The following is a 19,366-nucleotide window of genomic DNA, read 5'->3' on the forward strand; positions in this document are numbered from 1 at the left end:
AGAATTGCTAAGTAGCTTGTGGCTTCAGCCCTTAAATAAACCTCAACGTCAGCACTCAGGGGTATGGTCCTCCTGCGTCCTTCCTTTATGTTCAAAGTCGCACAGCGTCGCACTCCGATTTAGTTCATTGCTTTAGTCTTTATAAGTGAACGTCACCGTCAGCAATATCAGGCGTTCAGTGCTGAAGGACAGCCAGACGGTTTCACAGGAACATGGAGTGTGTCTGCTGACCCCCATGGGTGGAATTTCAGCTTCAGGTATTCTGAAGTTCCGGACATCAGAGACATCTTGTGAGGAAAGAGTCTAAAGACGTTCAAATCAGGGAGTAAAAAGCATAAAATAAATACACACAATTATACATCAGATTTTTTGACGTTGTCATGGTAACGTGATATGTTGCAGCAAAGTGCTGTCCCATTCCTATTTCCACCACTTGAAGCCCTCAGAGTCTCTCACACTCAACCATGTAACAGGTGACATCAGTAAGACCCTGAGGGTTCAGGGTTTAAGGCTTAGGGGGGACGTTGGGATTAGGCCACTGGATGAAAAATCACCCTAAAAACAAAAGCGAAGATGAAAAGGTCACAAATATGCTTCTTAAGTTCACTGTGAGCAGTGATCAGATCGCAGGGTTGAAAGTGATTGACCAGAAACTCAGTGTTTGATTTCAAGGAAATGCTGGGATTTCAGCTATTGATGTTTGAAGAGCGAACGCAATCATATTTCACTCTTTTGACATAGTGAAATGAATAATCACTGTCACTTCTGCTGGGTGTGGGCAAACTGAGCACAGCTGCACTGTGGTGTCTCAGAGGTTGGGATCAAATTTCCCATACACGAGATATTGATTGTTTTGTGCTGAAATTTAAAAAAAGAAAAAAGGGCTGATCAGTCACCGGAAAACAAATAAAACGTATAAAAATAAGAATAAAATACATTTACAGCATGCCCTCATCAAGAGCAAACAAGTTGAGGAGTAAACTAAACAATATTTTACATGATGAGGTGTGAGGTGTCAGTAAATACATAAATACATATTCTAGTAATCACATGACTCATCCATTCTGGATTTGATATCTGTAAAAATAAAATAAAGAGGCAAAAACAGCTGACCTGTCGTTACGAACCTTTGTTTTATTTTGAAAACTTCCCCCGGAAGTGTCTATGTTACTGATGATGTACTTGACTGCCATGTAGTGGTCATGAGTGTATAATCGTGTTCACTGACCTGTAGTGGTAAAAAGGCGCAATCACATGTCAGTATGTTCTGAAGGTTTTTATGCAGTCTTCCCTTGAAAGGTTTTGTAAATTAAAATTAAAATGAGCTTTTTGATATGACTCTAAAATATGATGTACAAGGTTAACCATGTCTTTCCAGTGTAATAATTATGCGTAATAATTCCTGATGAAGAAAAGGCAGAAAATGTTATGTGCACAACTACTCTATTAACTGCACCGTGCTGTTTACACTGCATCACCACATGACGATACTGTGTATTGTGTTATGCTAAAATGGTCGTTGCATCTGCTGGAAATAGGAACTTCCGTGATCAGCATTCCTGCTTAAACCTAGTGTTGTAATTGCCATCAGTGACCACATGAGGGCAGTACACGCCCATCAAAAGCAAAGACTTTGGTTGTCTCCTCTTTCAAAGTAAAACAAGTCAAATGTACGGCGGTGATTGTCATAAAATGCTGTCCACTCCGTCCACGATGATAGCACCGAGATGTTTCATCTGAATATCTATTTGTTGTCAGTTGGCTCCGGATAAAAGACAATCCTTTCCCAGTTGAGTGGCTTTATGGTGGCTACACCTTTATAGCTGCTTGAGAATTATATGTGACACTATAAGTGAATGATGTCTGGAAATGTCAATGTTACATTTCCAGGTTTTATTCGAATCAATCATTGGCGTGTGTATGAATGGTGACGAATACTGGATTTAACGGGATAAAATATCAACATAATTTGACCTAAAACAATGAATACCAGTTGCCAGTGTCTTAATAATGCAGACTAACACAACAGCCCTGCAGCAAATCCTCCCGTCATGCACCACGACAACAGTTAACACAGTCACAGTCTTTTATTATTATTATTATTATTAGACTTAATACGTTTTAGCTAGGTGTACCTATTATGGTGGCAGCTGAGTGTAGACTCCCCTCTAGTGGTTCAATATGAGCATTACACTATTACGGCAGCATTTTAGATAATCATTGTTAATTTGTTTAGGGTACTGCTCAGTGTAATACTGGCATATATATATATATATATATATATATATATATATATATATATATATATATATATATATATATATATATATATATATATGTCCTATACTGGGAAAATATAAATTTAATTAAAATCTTTTTTCCAGAATACACTATGAGAGGGCAGCCTGTTAAATAATAGCTACATAAGATCAATATGATTGACATTACAATACAATAATGTCTTGTGTCACCACTTTGAGATGTTTCATAGAAGCAAGTAGAATGAATTCTGAAATGACTTTTTTGTCTAACTCTTTCACGTCTTTTTTGTAAACCATACTTGATGTTAACTGCTTTATCTTGCCGTCTTTAGGGTCAAATACTCTTTCCTATTCCGGACTGATCGGAGCGATTGATAAACAGGGTGGTGGGATGTTCAGCAGCTTAGAAAAAGGTGTTTTGTCAGTAAACAGCTGTAAGTGGGTCCCCATGAACGAAAGAGCACAATTTTAGGTTGAAAATGATCATTTTTTAATTATTATTATTCATTTAAATTAACAAACACTGCTATACATATTGCTGTTTTTTTTTATTAATTTTGAATCATTTTGAACAGTTAAAGCATTTGGAAAAGAAGTAATAGTAGTTGAAAACAGGCGACAGACAGTAGATGACATGTACAGCAGAAGATCTACAGTCAATGGCTTTCCTATGTGTGTCGAGGGGCTGCAGAATGTTTCAACATACAGACATATCAGACTCGCCCACAGTAATGTTTTTGGTTTCTCTTTATGTTGTCATACAGGATCAGAGACCCCCCCCCCACCCCACCCAGTTGCATCCACACGATATCACAGCCGGTGATGTTAAACCCAAAACGTCACCAGAAGAGAAACAGCCGACGTGTTCTTTCCAAAGTAGCAGCAGCTTGTATTGAATTGCAAAGTCCGTTTTCCTGCATCCGGCACACCCACACGTCTTCCAACCAAAACCTTTTCTCCTGTAATAACAGAAAAGGGTTTCGAGCAAAGACGACATCCCCCTTCTAAACCCCTGACGTTAGGAATGTTTGAAGTGAACAGAACAAAAAAGTCGCTGTCTCAGTGCACAGTATTGAAAACCCTCATCCCGTTAAAGATACACACACGTAAAAACTACGAAAAAAGAAGTGCTTCGTAGAACTTCAGAGATATTACATCTTCTCGAGGCGTCTCCGCTTTCATATCAGGCCAGCTGTAAAAAGAATAAATAGTCCCTTTCTTGTTGTCAGAAAGTGACCTGTGTTTAAAGCCGGCTCAGCCTCCACTACGTCTCTACAGAGTACCTCTATGTTGGCAGACGTTCACACACCCGTACAAAATCAGCACGTCTGACTTGGATTTAAACATCACGGACTGTCTTTACTAAAAGTGACAGATGTACAAGCACAGTATAAACAGGGTTGACATCATTGGCAGCTGGAGACGGTCTAGACCACAGTGGCTTTTTTGTTGTTTTTGTTCCAAATTTGAGCAAAATCCCCCCTTTGTAGACAAAGAAGGACAAATTATAGGATTACATGTGTCAAACAAAGCTCTTTTTTGGGCTTTTTGAAACCTGCCCTGAGAGGCAGTAAGACCTTTTATCTAGAGAACGTGCGAAAACACAGAAAAGGTCAGAACCTGGTGGAGGAGGGCTTTGTTCAAACCTTTGTATCGTCCGAGCGGAAAAAGTCAAACCTTTTCCCCGACGTGACGCAACAAGGAGAGGACATTTTCTCATCCCTCCGTGTGCAGTGTATCGCCACCTCTGCAACACTAGACCGCACAGCCGCCCCGCAGTCGCGCTCCACGATGGAGTTCTACTACACATGAGAGATATCCCTGACATCAATGTAAATCACATACACTTTGTCATAAACAGGTTGTAAAAGTTCAGGTACAGAATCACTGAGGAAAAGCACACCGATACTACTGTAAAGTCAAGCCGCTATGGCAAAAATAGAAGAGTATTGAGGAACTAGTCATTGATTGAAAGTTGGCTCGTAATCCTTTGCAACACTGAGGAGGGCCTCGGTCGCCCGTGGACGACCATTTAGCTTTTCTACAGGCGGACTAAGGAGGACAACGTCTCAACAAAACACCTTGTAAAACAGAATCAGCACGGGCCATGAATATGATTGAAGAGATGGAAATAGCGTCATCAATGTGTACACACTACTCGCAGCGATTCCTGAATAAAGGTCCATGTTAGGAACTCAAAATGTAAAAGGAGACGAGAGGAAGTCTTTGCTCGTCGTCTCCTTCTTCTCCTCAGAAAACCCGGTAGAACGCTGACCTCGTTTAGTGATTTATTGATTCGTCTTGGCAAAGTGCAAGTGTCGGCCACATGGCTTTTAAACATTTGCAGAAAAATATATATATTAACGCGCTCCCTGGTTGCGGTCATGTCGACTCACAATTGCCAGATTGCGGCGTGTTTCTCTTCAGAATTGTCTTCCCAGTAAACAAGTTGACACTCTGGAGTTGAAATGGCGAAGGGAGGACACTTTGTTTTAGGATTGGTGCACACACTCTGAACGTATACAAAAAAATGACACTGAAGCAGAACAAGAAGAAACACGCGGTGTAGCCCTTGTGGGTCTCCCTGCAGGTGGGGGAGGGGGACGGCTCACATGGCCAGCTTGGTCTGGACTTTTGAATGTGCTTTTGGCTCTTTAAAAAGGGAGGGGAGGCGCAGTTGATCCCCACACTTGCTGTCAGCCACAGTGTTTGTTTCTCAGCCCCCGCTCAGAGGGCCAGGAGGGTGGGCGAGTTGAGGGAGTCTGAGGACTGGTCCCCGCTGCTGCTGCTGCGCCGGTGGGCCTTGGAGCAGGACTCGGAGGAGGGCGAGGGGCTCTCGGGCTCCAGCATGCTCGGGTAGGTGAATATGAGGCTCGGGGCGATGGGCGTGGCAGCCGGGGTGGATGCCGCCACCACCGGTGTGTTCAGGCTGTCCCCGTCCGTGCAGTACATCCCGCCGCCGCCCAGGCAGATGGGCTTGATGACGGAGCGCTGGGGCTTGCCCACGACATTGTTTTCGTCGGGCTCTTGCTTCACGACAATGTGGTTCATCTGAGCCCGGCTGGCCATGTTGGGGCGCATGGTCAGCGGGAGCGGGGCGCACTGCTGCTGCTGGTGCTGCTGGTGCTGCTGGTGCTGATGGTGCTGATGGTGCTGATGGTGGCGCTCGTCGATGGGGAGCTTGCACACGGGATTGTGGGCAACCAGCATGAACTCCAGCTTGTCTTTCTCCTTCTGCAGGTTCTCAATCTCCTTCTGTAGGTCAGATTTCTCCTCCTCCAGCTTTTCAGTCTCCTATGAAGAGAAACAGGAAATATGGTTGAGCTCTATAGCAGGTTATTTTGGGGTTGATTTTCTTCGGGGCATTTGTGACAGGAAATAAGGGGACAGAGAAATGGTGAACAACATGCAAAAGCCCAACAGTCATATCACGGACAGTTGGTGATAAAAAGCCAAGAAATTGACCCCGTGGCTGCAAAAAATGTGACGTGACAATGCCAATAATTTCAAGTTCCTTCCACAATCAGGTCGTCAGATTGTGTGACTGTTCCCCCAAGCCGCCAAAAGAGGGCACTGTCCATTTGCTACAGTTCTACTAGCCACAGAGAGGGCACAATCGGGAACTTGTCCTGGGCCAGTTCAATTTACAAGGCGTAATCTTTGATCCTCTCTGCTTGAATTTGACTCTCCCATAATGACGGTGTGTTGTTTGTGTCTCGGGAGATATGAGATCTGCATCAGTAGCGTGTCATGAATGTGCACACATTCAAGACAAAAAGCCCATAAACACCTCTAGACATCAGGCGGATGAAGATAAGCCGACATGCTGTCTGAGAACTTAGACTCATGGGCAAAGGTATGAGGAAGTAGCCCACAAGGAGACAGGGGAGGAGCCCAGTGAGACACTTCAGTCAATCAAAGAGGAGTGGTTGTAGGAACACTGCTCAGTCTTTTCACTCGGTCACTTCCTTATTTGGAATTTTGAAGAAAAAAAAAACAGCCATGGTTTTTTCTTCTTTCCCTAGAGGCAATGGCTGTGGTGTGTGTGCGTGTGTGTGTGTGTGTGTGTGTGTGTGTGCGCGCACAGCATGTCTCTATGTGGGATTGTGAGATAAGCAATTGGCCCCTTTTTACAAAATGTCCTTCATTCACGGCGACAGCTGCCTACAGCAAATTCCATTCCTGGGGTTCTTTTTCTTTCTTTAAGGTCTGACAAGCTCCACCTCACTGTAATTCGGCTAATTAGTCCATTTAGATGCTGCGAGACAGCTCTACCTCTGTCTGCAGCTGCCCGAGACAAAAAAGCCTTTCATCGCCTGTCATCTCCTCGCTCAGACCTCGCACTCAGACACGGCGAGAGTCGAACCAGTAATGCAAGGTTGGAAATTGAGGTGTGCTCGATCAGTCACAAGAAAAGCCTGGACTCCTGCCAGCCTTCTGAACCGGTGTGACTTTTTTTCCGTTCTCCCTGTGCATGTATTCTCCGTATGAAAAACATTTATTTTGTTGCTTTTTTGCAACTATGAGCATGGCAAAGTTGCCCCAAATAACAGGAAGCATGGTTGTTCATCATCATGTTTGCTGCAGAAGAGGAAGGTATTAGTGTGATTGAAGCGGAGCCCAATAACAGATGCGGCGGCTCCAGTGTTCAGGTTTCCACTCACCCCTTGCAGCATCTCCGTGAGCTCTCGCCTGCGGTTGCGGCATTTGGCGGCTGCCAACTTATTCCTCTCGCGCCTCACCCTCCGTTTCTCCTCTTCCTCCGGGGTGAGCTAAGGGCAAAGCAGAGAAGGAACACGGCAGGTATGACACAAGCTGTTTGATAGACACACACTCAGTCAACATGAAGCAACAAGCAAGAGCTGGGTAGTGCCGGCTGGCTGTGAGGAGAATGATGATATACATAGAATTTATTGGCCTGATAAGATCAACTCATTTTTCTTCTTCTCTGTTGAACAAACAATCTCATGTTTAATGATTTCTGGTGAACACGTGTTTTGCTTTGTTTTCAGGATGAACACACTTCTTCTGAAGCAAAATCCAGCTCTATAAAAAGAAACCAACGTCTAACTATTGAAACAAAAAAAGTCCAACATTGTCCCTCACCTGTTCGTCCCTCTTGCGTCGGCCCCTGGCGTCCCCGATGGAGCGGATGACCCCGGGCCGAGCCAGCGTGTTGTGTCCCAGCAGCCCCGGCACGTTGGGCAGGTGGTGGCCGTACGGGTGGGAGCGGGAGTAAGGGTTGGACATGGAGGTGATGACGGTGGGCTGCACCATCCACTGCAGATCTTGGCTGGTCGTGATTGCATTGATGGTGGGGATGAAGGCACTGTTGGAGCCGGGCATGTCGAGCCTGTACTTCTGGAAGGAGAGGGAACGAGAGGGATGGGATAAGAGGGGACGCACGGCCACATCTGAGGAAACTTCCCGGCATCTATCTTCTTCTGCCCACGAGCCCTGCCTCAGTCGCACACACCACCACCCACCATGATCAAATTCACACATTTTGCACAGTACGAGCTCATAGTAATGATTCAATCCAACATAGGCAAAACACTGTGTATGTAACCCCTGGAGTGGAACAGTGACACATGCTGTGAATCACGCAGGGAAAGCCCAAGGTGTCCACAGCGTCTCACTTTACTACAATAACCATGAGACAGAGCACTGAGCTGAAGTGTTGCAAACGTCGGGACTGGCAGGAGGGTGAATATAAATATTAGACTAATGGATGTAATGGGTCGTACGGTGGCATGGACTTTATTTTATTGAAGAGAAGAATAACTGTTACAGAGGGAGTTTTTTTCTGAGACGCAAAATGATAAGTGACAACAATTGAATGATTTATAAGTTGAATTAACATCGATTTTATTTATTTTGACAAAAATGTAATTTAAAGCAAAAAGATGTATTTGCCCTTAGTTGTGTGTGCGGAGCTAAACCGTGATGCAGGATATATGTTTCTGATCTAAAGAAAACTATTATGAGTTCATGCCGCTCAACCCCTCATATTATGGATTAAAGCCTCCCGTACGATTTTAAAAGAATGTCTCCAACCTGCATGTTTGTGGGAACTGACTGTAATAACTATGCCGGTATGAGGATATGTCTGGTCAGTATTACTTGCTGCCCCTGCCCGTGTGCGTAAATTACGCGCGTCGTCATCTTGCCGTTATTCCCGACTTTCCGTCGGATATCCCGGCAGTCTATTGGAACTTTGTTTATTCTGGTGAGTCATTGTGTATGGGATTTGTTAAGCACATGAGAAACGCGAGCAGTTCCAGTAAGGGGGGGGGCAGCCAGCTGTAACAAGCCAGATCAGTGAGCCAGAATTATGTGAGCAGAAATGTTTTGGTGAGCTTGGCTTCAAAATAAGAGCATAAAAAGATGAATTGTATAATATAAATCACAATATAACATAATATAAATCACACTCAAACTAAATCAGTACAGTAAATATAGAGAAGCCCCAGTTTATGTGATGCAACTTAAAAAGATCTGAAGCTCGAATTAAAACAGGAAGAAAAATGCTCTGCTTTGATATGTCTCAATAAAGAATAACAAAGTCATGTTCCAGCCCGCTGTAATGGGAAACAGACAGCCAGTGTGTGATTACAGGGAACCTTAGCGATGATAGATACGGGCCAAAAGTCCTTTACCGTAATGTTGCGTGAGCCCTGACGGCGCTTTTCCACAGACGTGCACTACACCGAGACTTAACTGCGAGCAAACAACATGACTCTTCCCGGATGATTGACATCCTATCATTTGTGAATACATGGCACGGCGTCCTCAGAGCGTTACTCTGGCAGACCTACAGTAGCGTCGAGTATATCTCACTGAGAAGGTATGAGACCTCTGATGACATCGAGGAGATAATTGCAGGGTGTCTTAAAGGATCGCTCAGAACGCTGCAGCGTTTGCATTTTAGTGGCATTTTCTCCCGCTCCCGGTGTGCGCGCTCGCATCCCGCTGGAAGAAATATGCCATTTGCAGCGCGAGACCCATCGAATAAAATTGGACTACAATCTGATCCGTGGTCGTGTCATATGTGATGGTCCAACCTTAACTGAATTTATATCGTATTTTGCAAAAGCATAACAGTCTTTGGCGCTCTCCAAGAAGACAATAGCTGGTGGCCAAGACAGACACATCCTGGCCCTCGTGTCAATGTACAGTACGTGCCTGTTGCATTCTCCCAACTGGCGCCTTGGGTAAACAGCTAATGGTATGACATGTGGGACTGTGCGTTCTAAAGGCATTGTCCTTATAATGCGCGTAAAATGCCGTCTCCACTGGGGTGCCACAAGCGCAAAGACCCATACGAATATCACAGTTTTACGCACGGATACGATAGATGAGAGCGACGGACAGGGACAGTGGATTTGACACTGACATCTGGAAATCCCAAGCAAATTAAATTCAGTGTCTCCCATTTCTCCTGCACAACATCAGCACACAGTCACCTTCGCCTCTGTGAGTGTAATCTTTTGAAGTTTTGTTTTATTACAAAGAAGACACATGCACGGTTTTATTTAAATGTGAAAAAATCACCACGCATTCGCTATTTACTGTGCGCACAAGCCCGTGCGCAAATCTGATGCAAATCATCCGACGGTGTTTGGATAACCTGTGACACAATCCAAATAGAGTGATTATCAAATACTTGCCAACAGATCGAGTCTTGCATCAGTTGAGTCATCGATTCAATCTCTGCCATTGGGTTCATTCGTTTCCCCCGCAACCCCCCAAAGCAACCCGGAGAATGCCTTTATACAATCTATGAACTGGAAGCGCGGTGCGGTGAGAAAATACATCTATACCACGAACGACGTGTATGTTTCCGATGTTGCGCACTTGATATTGACATGATTACGGTGTTATTTATAGGTATAATGTCGCGGAAGCCCGGCGTTTCCTGTGTTACCTGGTAGCTTGAGGTAGAGATTGGACTTCCGATCGTGCTGCTGCCACTCGTGAAGGACTCTGGCTGGGCCGGAGAGGTGCTGCTGCCGCGGGACGAGGTGTCGTAGTTCCCAGAGTAGTCCTGGTACATGGTCCAGGAAAGAGGAGACTGTTTGATATCTGAACCCTCCGCCCCCTCTTTTTCTTTTTTAGAATCCTCGCGGTTAAAAAGGCACCAAGAGAAGAAAAAAAAATCCTCTTGAGTCGAGACGTTGTTAATTCGGGATATCCAGAGAAGAGTTGGTAAAGACAAAGTGCAATTACGCTCCTGTAAACTGACCTAAAGCATCTCACAGATATTGCCAGCTACAACGAATATTTCTTCCTGCTCGCTAAAGCTATTTCTTATTGTGCTTTTTTGTTGTTATTCTTGAGCCGCAGGTAGACCTTCACTACACTATGGTCGATCCTCTCAGGTGCGCAAACTTCAGCCTAAAGTCAGCAGCACACCTACCGCAGACGGATCCAGTCGAGACGAGTGTAGTTACAGAGTGACTCACGCAGGTAACGTTCGCTTTCAAGCCTACTGCCCAGCTAATCGTCTGCGTACTCCCGTCGCCTTGCCTGGATACTCTGCGCACTCGGTCTGAGCTCTCCGCTGTTCACGGAACAGCTCGAACTTTTTTTTTTCTTTCTTTCTCTCTTTTCCTTTTTTTTGTAACCACACTTCCTAGAGATGACTCACTTCAATGGCACTATGAAGCAACTGCAACGGCTTTTCAACACCAACGAACCAGCCCACGTCACGGCCTGGGCGTTGCAACTTCTCCCAGGGAGGGGTCGTGTTCTGGATAAGGCAGTGCAAAAAGAGAGATCCGCCGTGACCACCCGTCGCCCAGTGGACACTGGAGACATAAGCGAAACGCAAGGGATACAGTAAAATCAGCCCAGATACATGCGGACAGATTTATTTTTTGATACGAACGTCAGCGCCCGCTGTGGAGTTCACTGTTTGGGCTGACTTGCCTCGGTCCATTGACGCATGTTTCCTAAAATGGGCAGTTGCGTCAGAGAGCGCGTGTGGGTTTCCTTGGTAAAGGAAGCGTCAGACACTGGAGGGATTCCCTCCCCTCGCGCGCTGCACTCTGGACTCTGAGCTCTCGGCGCGCGGGTCCCGGTCCGGTTCCTCAGTGCAGAAAAACAACGAATATATGATAGCTTTAAACTTATACAGATAATAAAGACCGTTTAAAAACCCGTGTGACGCGCGCGCGCTCCCGTGGGTCTGAGTTTAGAGCAAAAAAAACCAAAACATATCTTGGAGGTTTTCTGTGAAATAATTAATTCGATATCCGCATATGTGATCAGTCTAGAATGCCTAACGTGTGTGCAGCATAGGGGTACGCGCGCGTGTACAGCCCACCGTGCCCGTTATATCTGAAGACACGCGAGCTCAGCATCTGCCGGCTTTCATCTGCCACTGTCCGCCGTTAATAGAGCCCACTCACACTGATCGGACACGGCAGAGTTTATCGCACAATTCAGTCTGCGTTAATCTCGCGGCGACGCCACTTGGAGAGCGCGACTTGGCACGCGGAGCGCGAAAGGGACGGTACAAAGAAATAACCGCAGCTTTATCCCGTACAGTTTGGTCACGTTAACGTGGCCCACCGGTCGGGGTCTACAAACACAATGGGTGCAGCACGGCGGCTTCAAAAGGAATGTGCGTGAAATGTGGGCTAATTGTGACTCGGACGCATAAACAAGGGCACGGCGCCCAGAAAGTGACACGTTACACGAGATGAAATGACGTATTAAGCATAATCCAATCCGCTATGGTCCCTATTTTAATCTGTAGCACCACAACTATATGCTGAGCTCTTAAATGTTTTGTTTTTTTTGCCGCGCGCGTCTTTGCCAGAAAGAGTCGCTGCAAAAAAAGAAAAGTTTCAGATGCAGGGGGAAGTTGTGTCGAGGGAAAATAATCTGCAGGGGGGTTTTCTGAGGTGACCACTCTGACTTTATGCGCTTGCTCATAACGTGAACACGTCAATTATACTGTAGTCCTTCCAATATGTCACCCTTTCCTAAGAAAGTGGGCGTCATCTTCATTGTTTTGTTGCTGCGTTACCTTTTGACCTGTGCCGTGATCCGGAACTCCGCGTGTGACAGCGCGACAGAAAGCACGCGGATGTTCGATCAAGCTTTATTGTCAACGATACTAATGAATGATTCGTGTTTATTATCAGCGACGGTGTTGCTAAGCGACACAGTTTCCTGCTAAATAGCTCTGGGGGGGGGGGGGGGGGGGGGGTGACGACGACGACGACTCTAATCTGCCATAGTCCTATAATTAATACCGTAATATAATTTGAGACGCACCCGTCGGCGTTGATTTGGGTGAAGTTAAAGGTATGGCACTGTGACAGGTTCTGTTCCCTTTACCAGTCCAATTTGGGTCTTTTAAGTACATAATGAGATATCATCACGCGCAGCGTTATGTGACGCCCGTCAGTCAGAAGTCGTCGCTCCAATATGTCATTAGTTTCACGGGGGTTGATGGTAAATTACTTATTTCTTTTTTTTAAATAAGAAGAAACAAGAGCCTGAGCAGTGCGGTGCCATCAGGTCACGTGACAGGTGGGTTCGTCGATGCGTGTGCGCACGGACCTCGGCTGATCCGCAGGTCGTGCGCCATGAGGCGTCTGCGTCCCTCCATCACACATCATAAGGGATCGGCTCCGTGTGGACCATCTCGTGGAGTCCACGCAGGTATTATGTCCCCTGACGGATAGTCAGCAAGAGGCTTACCTGGCTGGCCGTGGCCCGCCGCGTTTTGACGCATGCGAGGTTGACGTGACCCTAATGCTGCATTCAAGTGCCCGTCTGCAAAATCCGAATGGCAGATTGTCAATTAAGGGCAGTCAAATGCTTTTGCCCGAGGACGATGACACAAATGGCGATATTAAAATGAGGTTCTTGGCGACATTAGGCTAAATGGTACAGAGGCGCATGCTGCAGCTGCACGAGGACTTTTTGTTATGCGATATGAAGGCCTATATGACACGAGTTGCATATCATAGAGCAGGTGGACTATCAAACAATAACATCTTCATAGTCAAACTCCACTGTGAGTTTATGCTGCCTCACAGTGCTGTCAGTGACCCACTGAAGGGGAAATCACTGCATGAGGTAGAGTTTAACGTTAGATGTCTAGCAGTGGCAACAAGTGAAAAAAAGTGCACTTTCTTGTAATATAACGTGTTTGGCATACATTTTTCTAGATGCCCATAAGTACATTTAGTGCAGAAGTTGGTGTTCAACCTGAATAATCACTTGAGTCTAGTTTGCCTGTGAACAACATTCCAAGCAAACCTCTTTTTAAATGTATTGAAAGAGAAAATGAGCTCATGTGTGAATGTGCACGTTCAATCAGTATTGATGATAAATGTGTCATGTCCGTGCTGTATACTGACACAGAAAGATGAGTTCGCAGCTCCAAAATCTGTCATTCTTCCTGAATCCAGCGCCGCCATTTTGATGCGACAGTGACGCAATTAAATGCGAGGAAGAACACACTCACACACTGAGGGATTCATTGCTTCAATTGACTACATTTACCATTAGCATTGATTGGACATCCACATAAAAGGTGGAGAATTTAACCCCTTTAAGTACAAGTTGGAGGCACTTGCACTGCATTTCTAAGGTAATCATCAAAGATTTTAGCTGAGTAACTTTGCAGATGAAGGTTTTACAAGCATATGAAACATTAAAGGGTACACTGCATATACAGTATTAAGAACCACCACATGAGAATCCCCAGTATCCCCGTAAGATACAAGGACGAGGTTCAGAGGGTCTGTCAGCATCGTGAATAATGGAGGCCTGTTCAAAACGTCCATCTATGTTTGAATGCATTCTGTTGTTACGGTGGAATAAGACAAAAGCTGAATGTAAACTATGCCGAAGAATATTCTACCTCTGTCTAATTTATGTTGCAATCTACTCCTGCAGGGTGCCATTGTTTTTATTTATTGTCTAATATATACACAAGAATCCTCCTCATTGAGTGACTTTATTGCTAAATCAGCAGGACAAAGGGGGAGGAGACCATATGCATCAGCAGGTTTAGAATACACAATAATCATTGTGCTACACTTTGACTTTTTTTTGCCTTCCGCTGTGTTCTTCCCTTTAGCGTCACTCAGCTGTCATGTTGTAATACCTTAACCTGGATAATAGCTCCACACGATCAGCATGGCTAATCTCACAGCTCAGGTGCTGCTAGCAGGACACACGCAGGCACCAAAGTGCTGACTGTAGGAGCACAGAGAGTGGGTTAATGAACAATCAGCGTGACTGACAGTGGGACTTATTGTCACGCTACAGTGCTTCAGTAACACACTTAATATTCTGTTCATATATTACAGAAGCAGCAATGCTTTCCTGCCACACGATGCAGGAAGCTGAGGTGGACTTAGTGAGCAACACTTGCCCTTTTCTCCCCCTCCTGACTGTCACCAATGGAATAACCCCCATTGAAACCATCCCTTATGACTTGGTTTTGCTCTGACGATGCGGTGACAAACATGAGCTCCTTCGTCACAGTGTCTTGCTCAAGTTGGACTTCTTAAATAGAAATCTAATCAGCAGTTTCATCAGGATTCCCACTGTGCAAGGAACAAAAAAAGAGGCCGGATGCCAGACAGCTCCTGTGAATTAAAGTAACCATCCTTCGGCGATTTCATTTACCGGTTGCCTTGGTGACTCATGTAAAGCAGTCGAACACAACAGCGCAGAGGGATAATTTGATCGCTCTTGACCTCTGGAGTGTGGGATTGCGGATAGACGAATAGGAATTCATTGGCTGCGTATCCTCCAATAAGGCCAGTCACTTCCAGGTAGGCAAGAAGCTCGACAGCATCTTCCTCTTGTTCACATGCAGTCTATCTGGCCGGCCTATGAAGACAAGCACACTACATGTATGATATCTCACCATCCTGTGGTGCGGTTTCCGCCTGTATGCCAGATCCCATATGCAAAAGCAATTCATTAACGCAGATGCAAGCATTCGGTGACAATTTCAGGCTGGGAATGGATGAACATTAGAGCGGACTAATCTCTACTAATATGCCCCAAATTCTACATTGGCACCTGGTGGCAGTGATTCAAAAAGCACTTCAACAATTTGACACATGGGATCAGTTTACTTGTGATGGAAGGTTCGACTCAGCCCGTGATAACGATTGTACAATGTCTCTGTACTGACCTTCAAAAGAGACACAACAGGACAATTAGCATGAATTTAGTTTGAACATTTTAATATCATTTTAATAAATATATTGTCTGTCCTTTCCCTTAAATCTGAAATAAGTCATCTTTTGGCCACTTGGACAGCAGACGGAAGTTGTGAACACAACACTGACATATCGCCTTTTATGTTCATATAGCGAACTTGTAGCAAACAGTTGCTTATTTCATTCGTTCTAAGTCATGTTTTTGTCCACCTGATGAATGAACGCCCAGTATTCACTCTCTTTTAGCTCGTTCCTAATGCTCCTCTATCACCAGCTGGTGTCAAACTGTCTGTTTGGGGCTGAGCAGGTCGTGGATTTTTCGACGAGAACAGCTACTAGTTATTAGTGTAAACAATCTTCTCATCTAATATCTAACTGAACTATTGAACTATCTCTAACTTCTCATACAATCATTGAAGTAAAAAAGACTTAGGCGTAGGCTTTCTTATGGTAATTATTATGCTTGATATATGAAGAATATGTTGTTTTGAACTTTTTTTCGGTATGGTTAAATGAAAAGGTGGAAGTGGTGAGGACTGCTTACGTTCCTGCAGGGCTGAGATGTGGTTAACCTGAAACCTTCACGTCAACACTGCTGCGTGTGGAGCTGAATCTGGTTTTTACAGGAAACGCAAGCATTTTTTTTGCCATTTGCTATTTGGGAGACAAATGTGATTTTGAGCTGCTGGACCTCCAACTAAAAGGAGAGCAGCGCCGGAATCGCCGCGAGGTGGTTATTAGGGGGTGGGAGCATCTTATTAAATGCCATCACGGAGCAACCAAATGTTTTCATGCTTGTTTGCTGCTGCAGCAACTCAACTTCAGCAACAACTTGTTTTCATGTCCTGGTGCGGGTCCACTTGCTGGCAAGTGAGACATACATTTTGTCATGGGAGATGACAAGCAAGGTGCTTTATTCTGAATGTACCACAAAACAGCCAAGTGGAGACACACATGATTACCTGTGCTGAGCACACAGTACCTTCCAATCAACACACCCCGACACGCTCTTTGACAGTAACTTCGCGAGCGTTAGGGTATCAGTTCCTGATACAATGGAAGGAAGTGCGTCACAGACGCGCTGTACCTCGAGACAAAGAAGAATGGAACGCTGCTCGGACAAAAAACAGCGGAGGGAGAAAGAGAGAGAGAGAAGGGGAAATGTTGGAAGTGTGATGGAAGAAGTGAACACATAACAAGGTCTGAGAGAGAAGAAAAGAGAGCGAGTGGTCGGGGAACTTCTGAGCGGTCAACACAGCAATGCAGCTCGCAAACAAACGGGACCATGTCGTTCCTTCCACCTTTACTGGACTGCTTATTTTCAGTGGAACTAAACAGAATCCCCCCCCCCCCCCCCCCCCCACACACACACACAATATTAGAATATAGGAAAGAACATAGGAAAGAAAAATGTTGGCTGCCTGACAAAAAAACACATGTGCGTAATATTCCGTTTATTTTCTTCGTGGTTGGTACAAAACAGTCAAATCAAGAGGCGTTTTTCTGAGTGGCGCGTCTCAGTGCAGCCCGGCGTGCACACAATGGACAAGTTTATCTCACTCCGTCAACAAGGTTGTCAGCGTAATTGATGAGTGTGCTGGTCTGAGAGCAGGCTGAGGGGCTGAGCAGCTTGGAATGTTAATGCGTTTCGGTTTGACCTCAACTGAACCAACGACCGTCCGCCTCTCTAACGGCTGGCGACTTGGACCGAACCGATCTGAAGTTGAAAGAAGAAGCCACCTGTCACATCTCACAGACGTAATGTGTGAGGTCACCCTGTCACTTCCCAGAAATCACCTGTTAAACTAACAGCGTGGGCGTCTGAGTTTCAAGGCTTTTCTTGCTGTTTTTTCTGGAAGTCTGGAAACACTAATGCATCATTTCACGTGCACCAAAAGAGTGTGAAAGTGTTTTTCGAAGAACGAGTCTGCAGTGGAGGTTGAATCCTGCTGTCTACTAATGTAATCAATCACCTTTATGGAAGAAAACAAACAAAAAACCACGTGTCTGCAAGATAGAGTTGTATCCATATAGCTAGAGTCTCTTACTGAAGCTGTACTGTTGGGAAAACTTGACTTGAACTTGTGCTGGAGCTCAGGGAGGATTAGCGCTGTTGGCTTGTCTTTACGTGCAATCTTGCATTTCTTGTTTGTGTTAACATACAGAATTCTTTGTGTTCTGCTTTCAGCGTGCCAATATCGCGCTCAGTGCCCTCCTATGCCGCTCTGAGGGCTGATCTCCACTGTGGAACAATACACAGTTTTAGCTCGCTTTATCTGGGTCCTCAGTGGAAGAGCTATTGTGGAATCAGATGGGAGGATATCAGCATTGATGAGCTTTCAGATTGGCCCCACCGCTGCCTCGTAGATATCTGACGACTGTCTGACAAGCAGATCCATTCTTGCACCTTACATATATACAGTATATGTATATATGGGACACTACCGTTGTACATAATGGCAAACAAAACCAGGACATCTCTACAACACCACTGAACACAAAGAAGAAGATGAAAAGGTGTGTAATGAATATTCTCTGTGCTCCTTGGTAATTTTAAGCGTGGTGAAATGACTGTGGTCTGTAATCGAGATGGACATCCGTGACTGAAGATAATTCCAGTACCGACCTGTAGCTGACATCACAGCACAACATTTGATAATGGTAGCCGGTGATGGCATGTTGAAAAGTTAAAGGGAACATATCATTTAAAAACTATTTTCTTCCGTGCTTGAGCACACAGATGTGAGATAACACTACCAGGTCATCTCTTTGTGTGTATCCGAGTATCTCCACTCACAACATGAGATACCTTTTCAAAGGTGCAACATATGTTTCTGGTGAGTCAATCAGAGCAGACTGGATGTTTTTGGGAGGTGGTCTGAAAGAGACGGGTGATAAACTGGAGCGTTTCAGAGGATGAGTACTGGTATAGTTAGACGGGCAGTTTGAGAAAAACTATGTCTTTTGAAGATGACACCCAAAATAACCGTGAATATGTACAAGTGTGAACCAGAAGATGAGCATGATATGTCTCCTTTAAGGGATCAGCTGAGTTATTACAATCCATCCTCTGGGGATCCTGAATGACTGTACAAACATGAGTGGCAATCCATCCACAAGTTTCAGTCCGACCGTCAAACTGACCTTACCATCCCCATAGCTGCTAGTGGGGCCACATTCATGATGTCTTAAGTCATTGCACAAGAGGTGCCCCAGGGCTTTCCCAGGTAGACTGACATTTCAAAAGCTGCTCAATACGTAATTCAAAGCAGATCTGATTGAGGGATTCTCTCCGCATGGTTCACAGAATGGCGACGGCCGAGCCCGTGGCTAACGGTGCTAACCGCTCAAACAACGGCAACAGAACACACAGAAAGACTTTTCATAGACATTAGTCCTCTATATATTTACATTGCAAATAATTGTTTGCTGCTATATCAATGCTCTGAATCGAATTTCGCTAAATGTATGAGAGTTATCTATTTGTGTAACCATCCTCGGTAAGTAGGTGGAATCGCCGTTTTCAAAGTCTCTGAGAATCAGGATCTCGGCTAACAGCCAACGTTTCACATCATCAAAGCTGAAAAGAACAATAATCCTCAGGGCATCTAAAATAACCAAGTCTCTGTGGACAAAACATGATTCCATTATTATTGTATTTTGGAAAAAAGTTTAAAAAAAACATTGGACACTTTTAAAATAAATGTAACGTAGATCCCTCTGTGATGAAAATGGAAGATAACTATTGTGTAACATGACTTTTGAACCTATATCTAATATATATATATATATATATATACACACATATATATATATATATATATATATATATATATATATATATATATATATATATATATATATATATACACACACAAACACACACACACACACACACAC

At 44.7% G+C, this 19,366-nt stretch overlaps 1 protein-coding gene across 1 annotated transcript; it reads right to left on the reverse strand.

Annotated features, from left to right (window-relative positions):
• Window positions 1-3,060: 3,060 nt before the first annotated feature.
• Window positions 3,061-10,897, reverse strand: fosl2 (FOS like 2, AP-1 transcription factor subunit). The gene is made up of 4 exons (XM_079286678.1): window positions 10,189-10,897; window positions 7,368-7,622; window positions 6,926-7,033; window positions 3,061-5,555 (listed from the first exon to the last, which is right to left on the reverse strand). Exons 1-4 carry the CDS (start codon window positions 10,315-10,317, stop codon window positions 4,989-4,991), a joined length of 1,059 nt encoding a protein of 352 aa, XP_079142804.1. The 5' UTR covers window positions 10,318-10,897; the 3' UTR covers window positions 3,061-4,988.
• Window positions 10,898-19,366: the final 8,469 nt, after the last annotated feature.

Source organism: Melanostigma gelatinosum (assembly GCF_949748355.1).
Source record: "Melanostigma gelatinosum genome assembly, chromosome: 16".
Lineage (NCBI taxonomy): Eukaryota > Metazoa > Chordata > Actinopteri > Perciformes > Zoarcidae > Melanostigma > Melanostigma gelatinosum.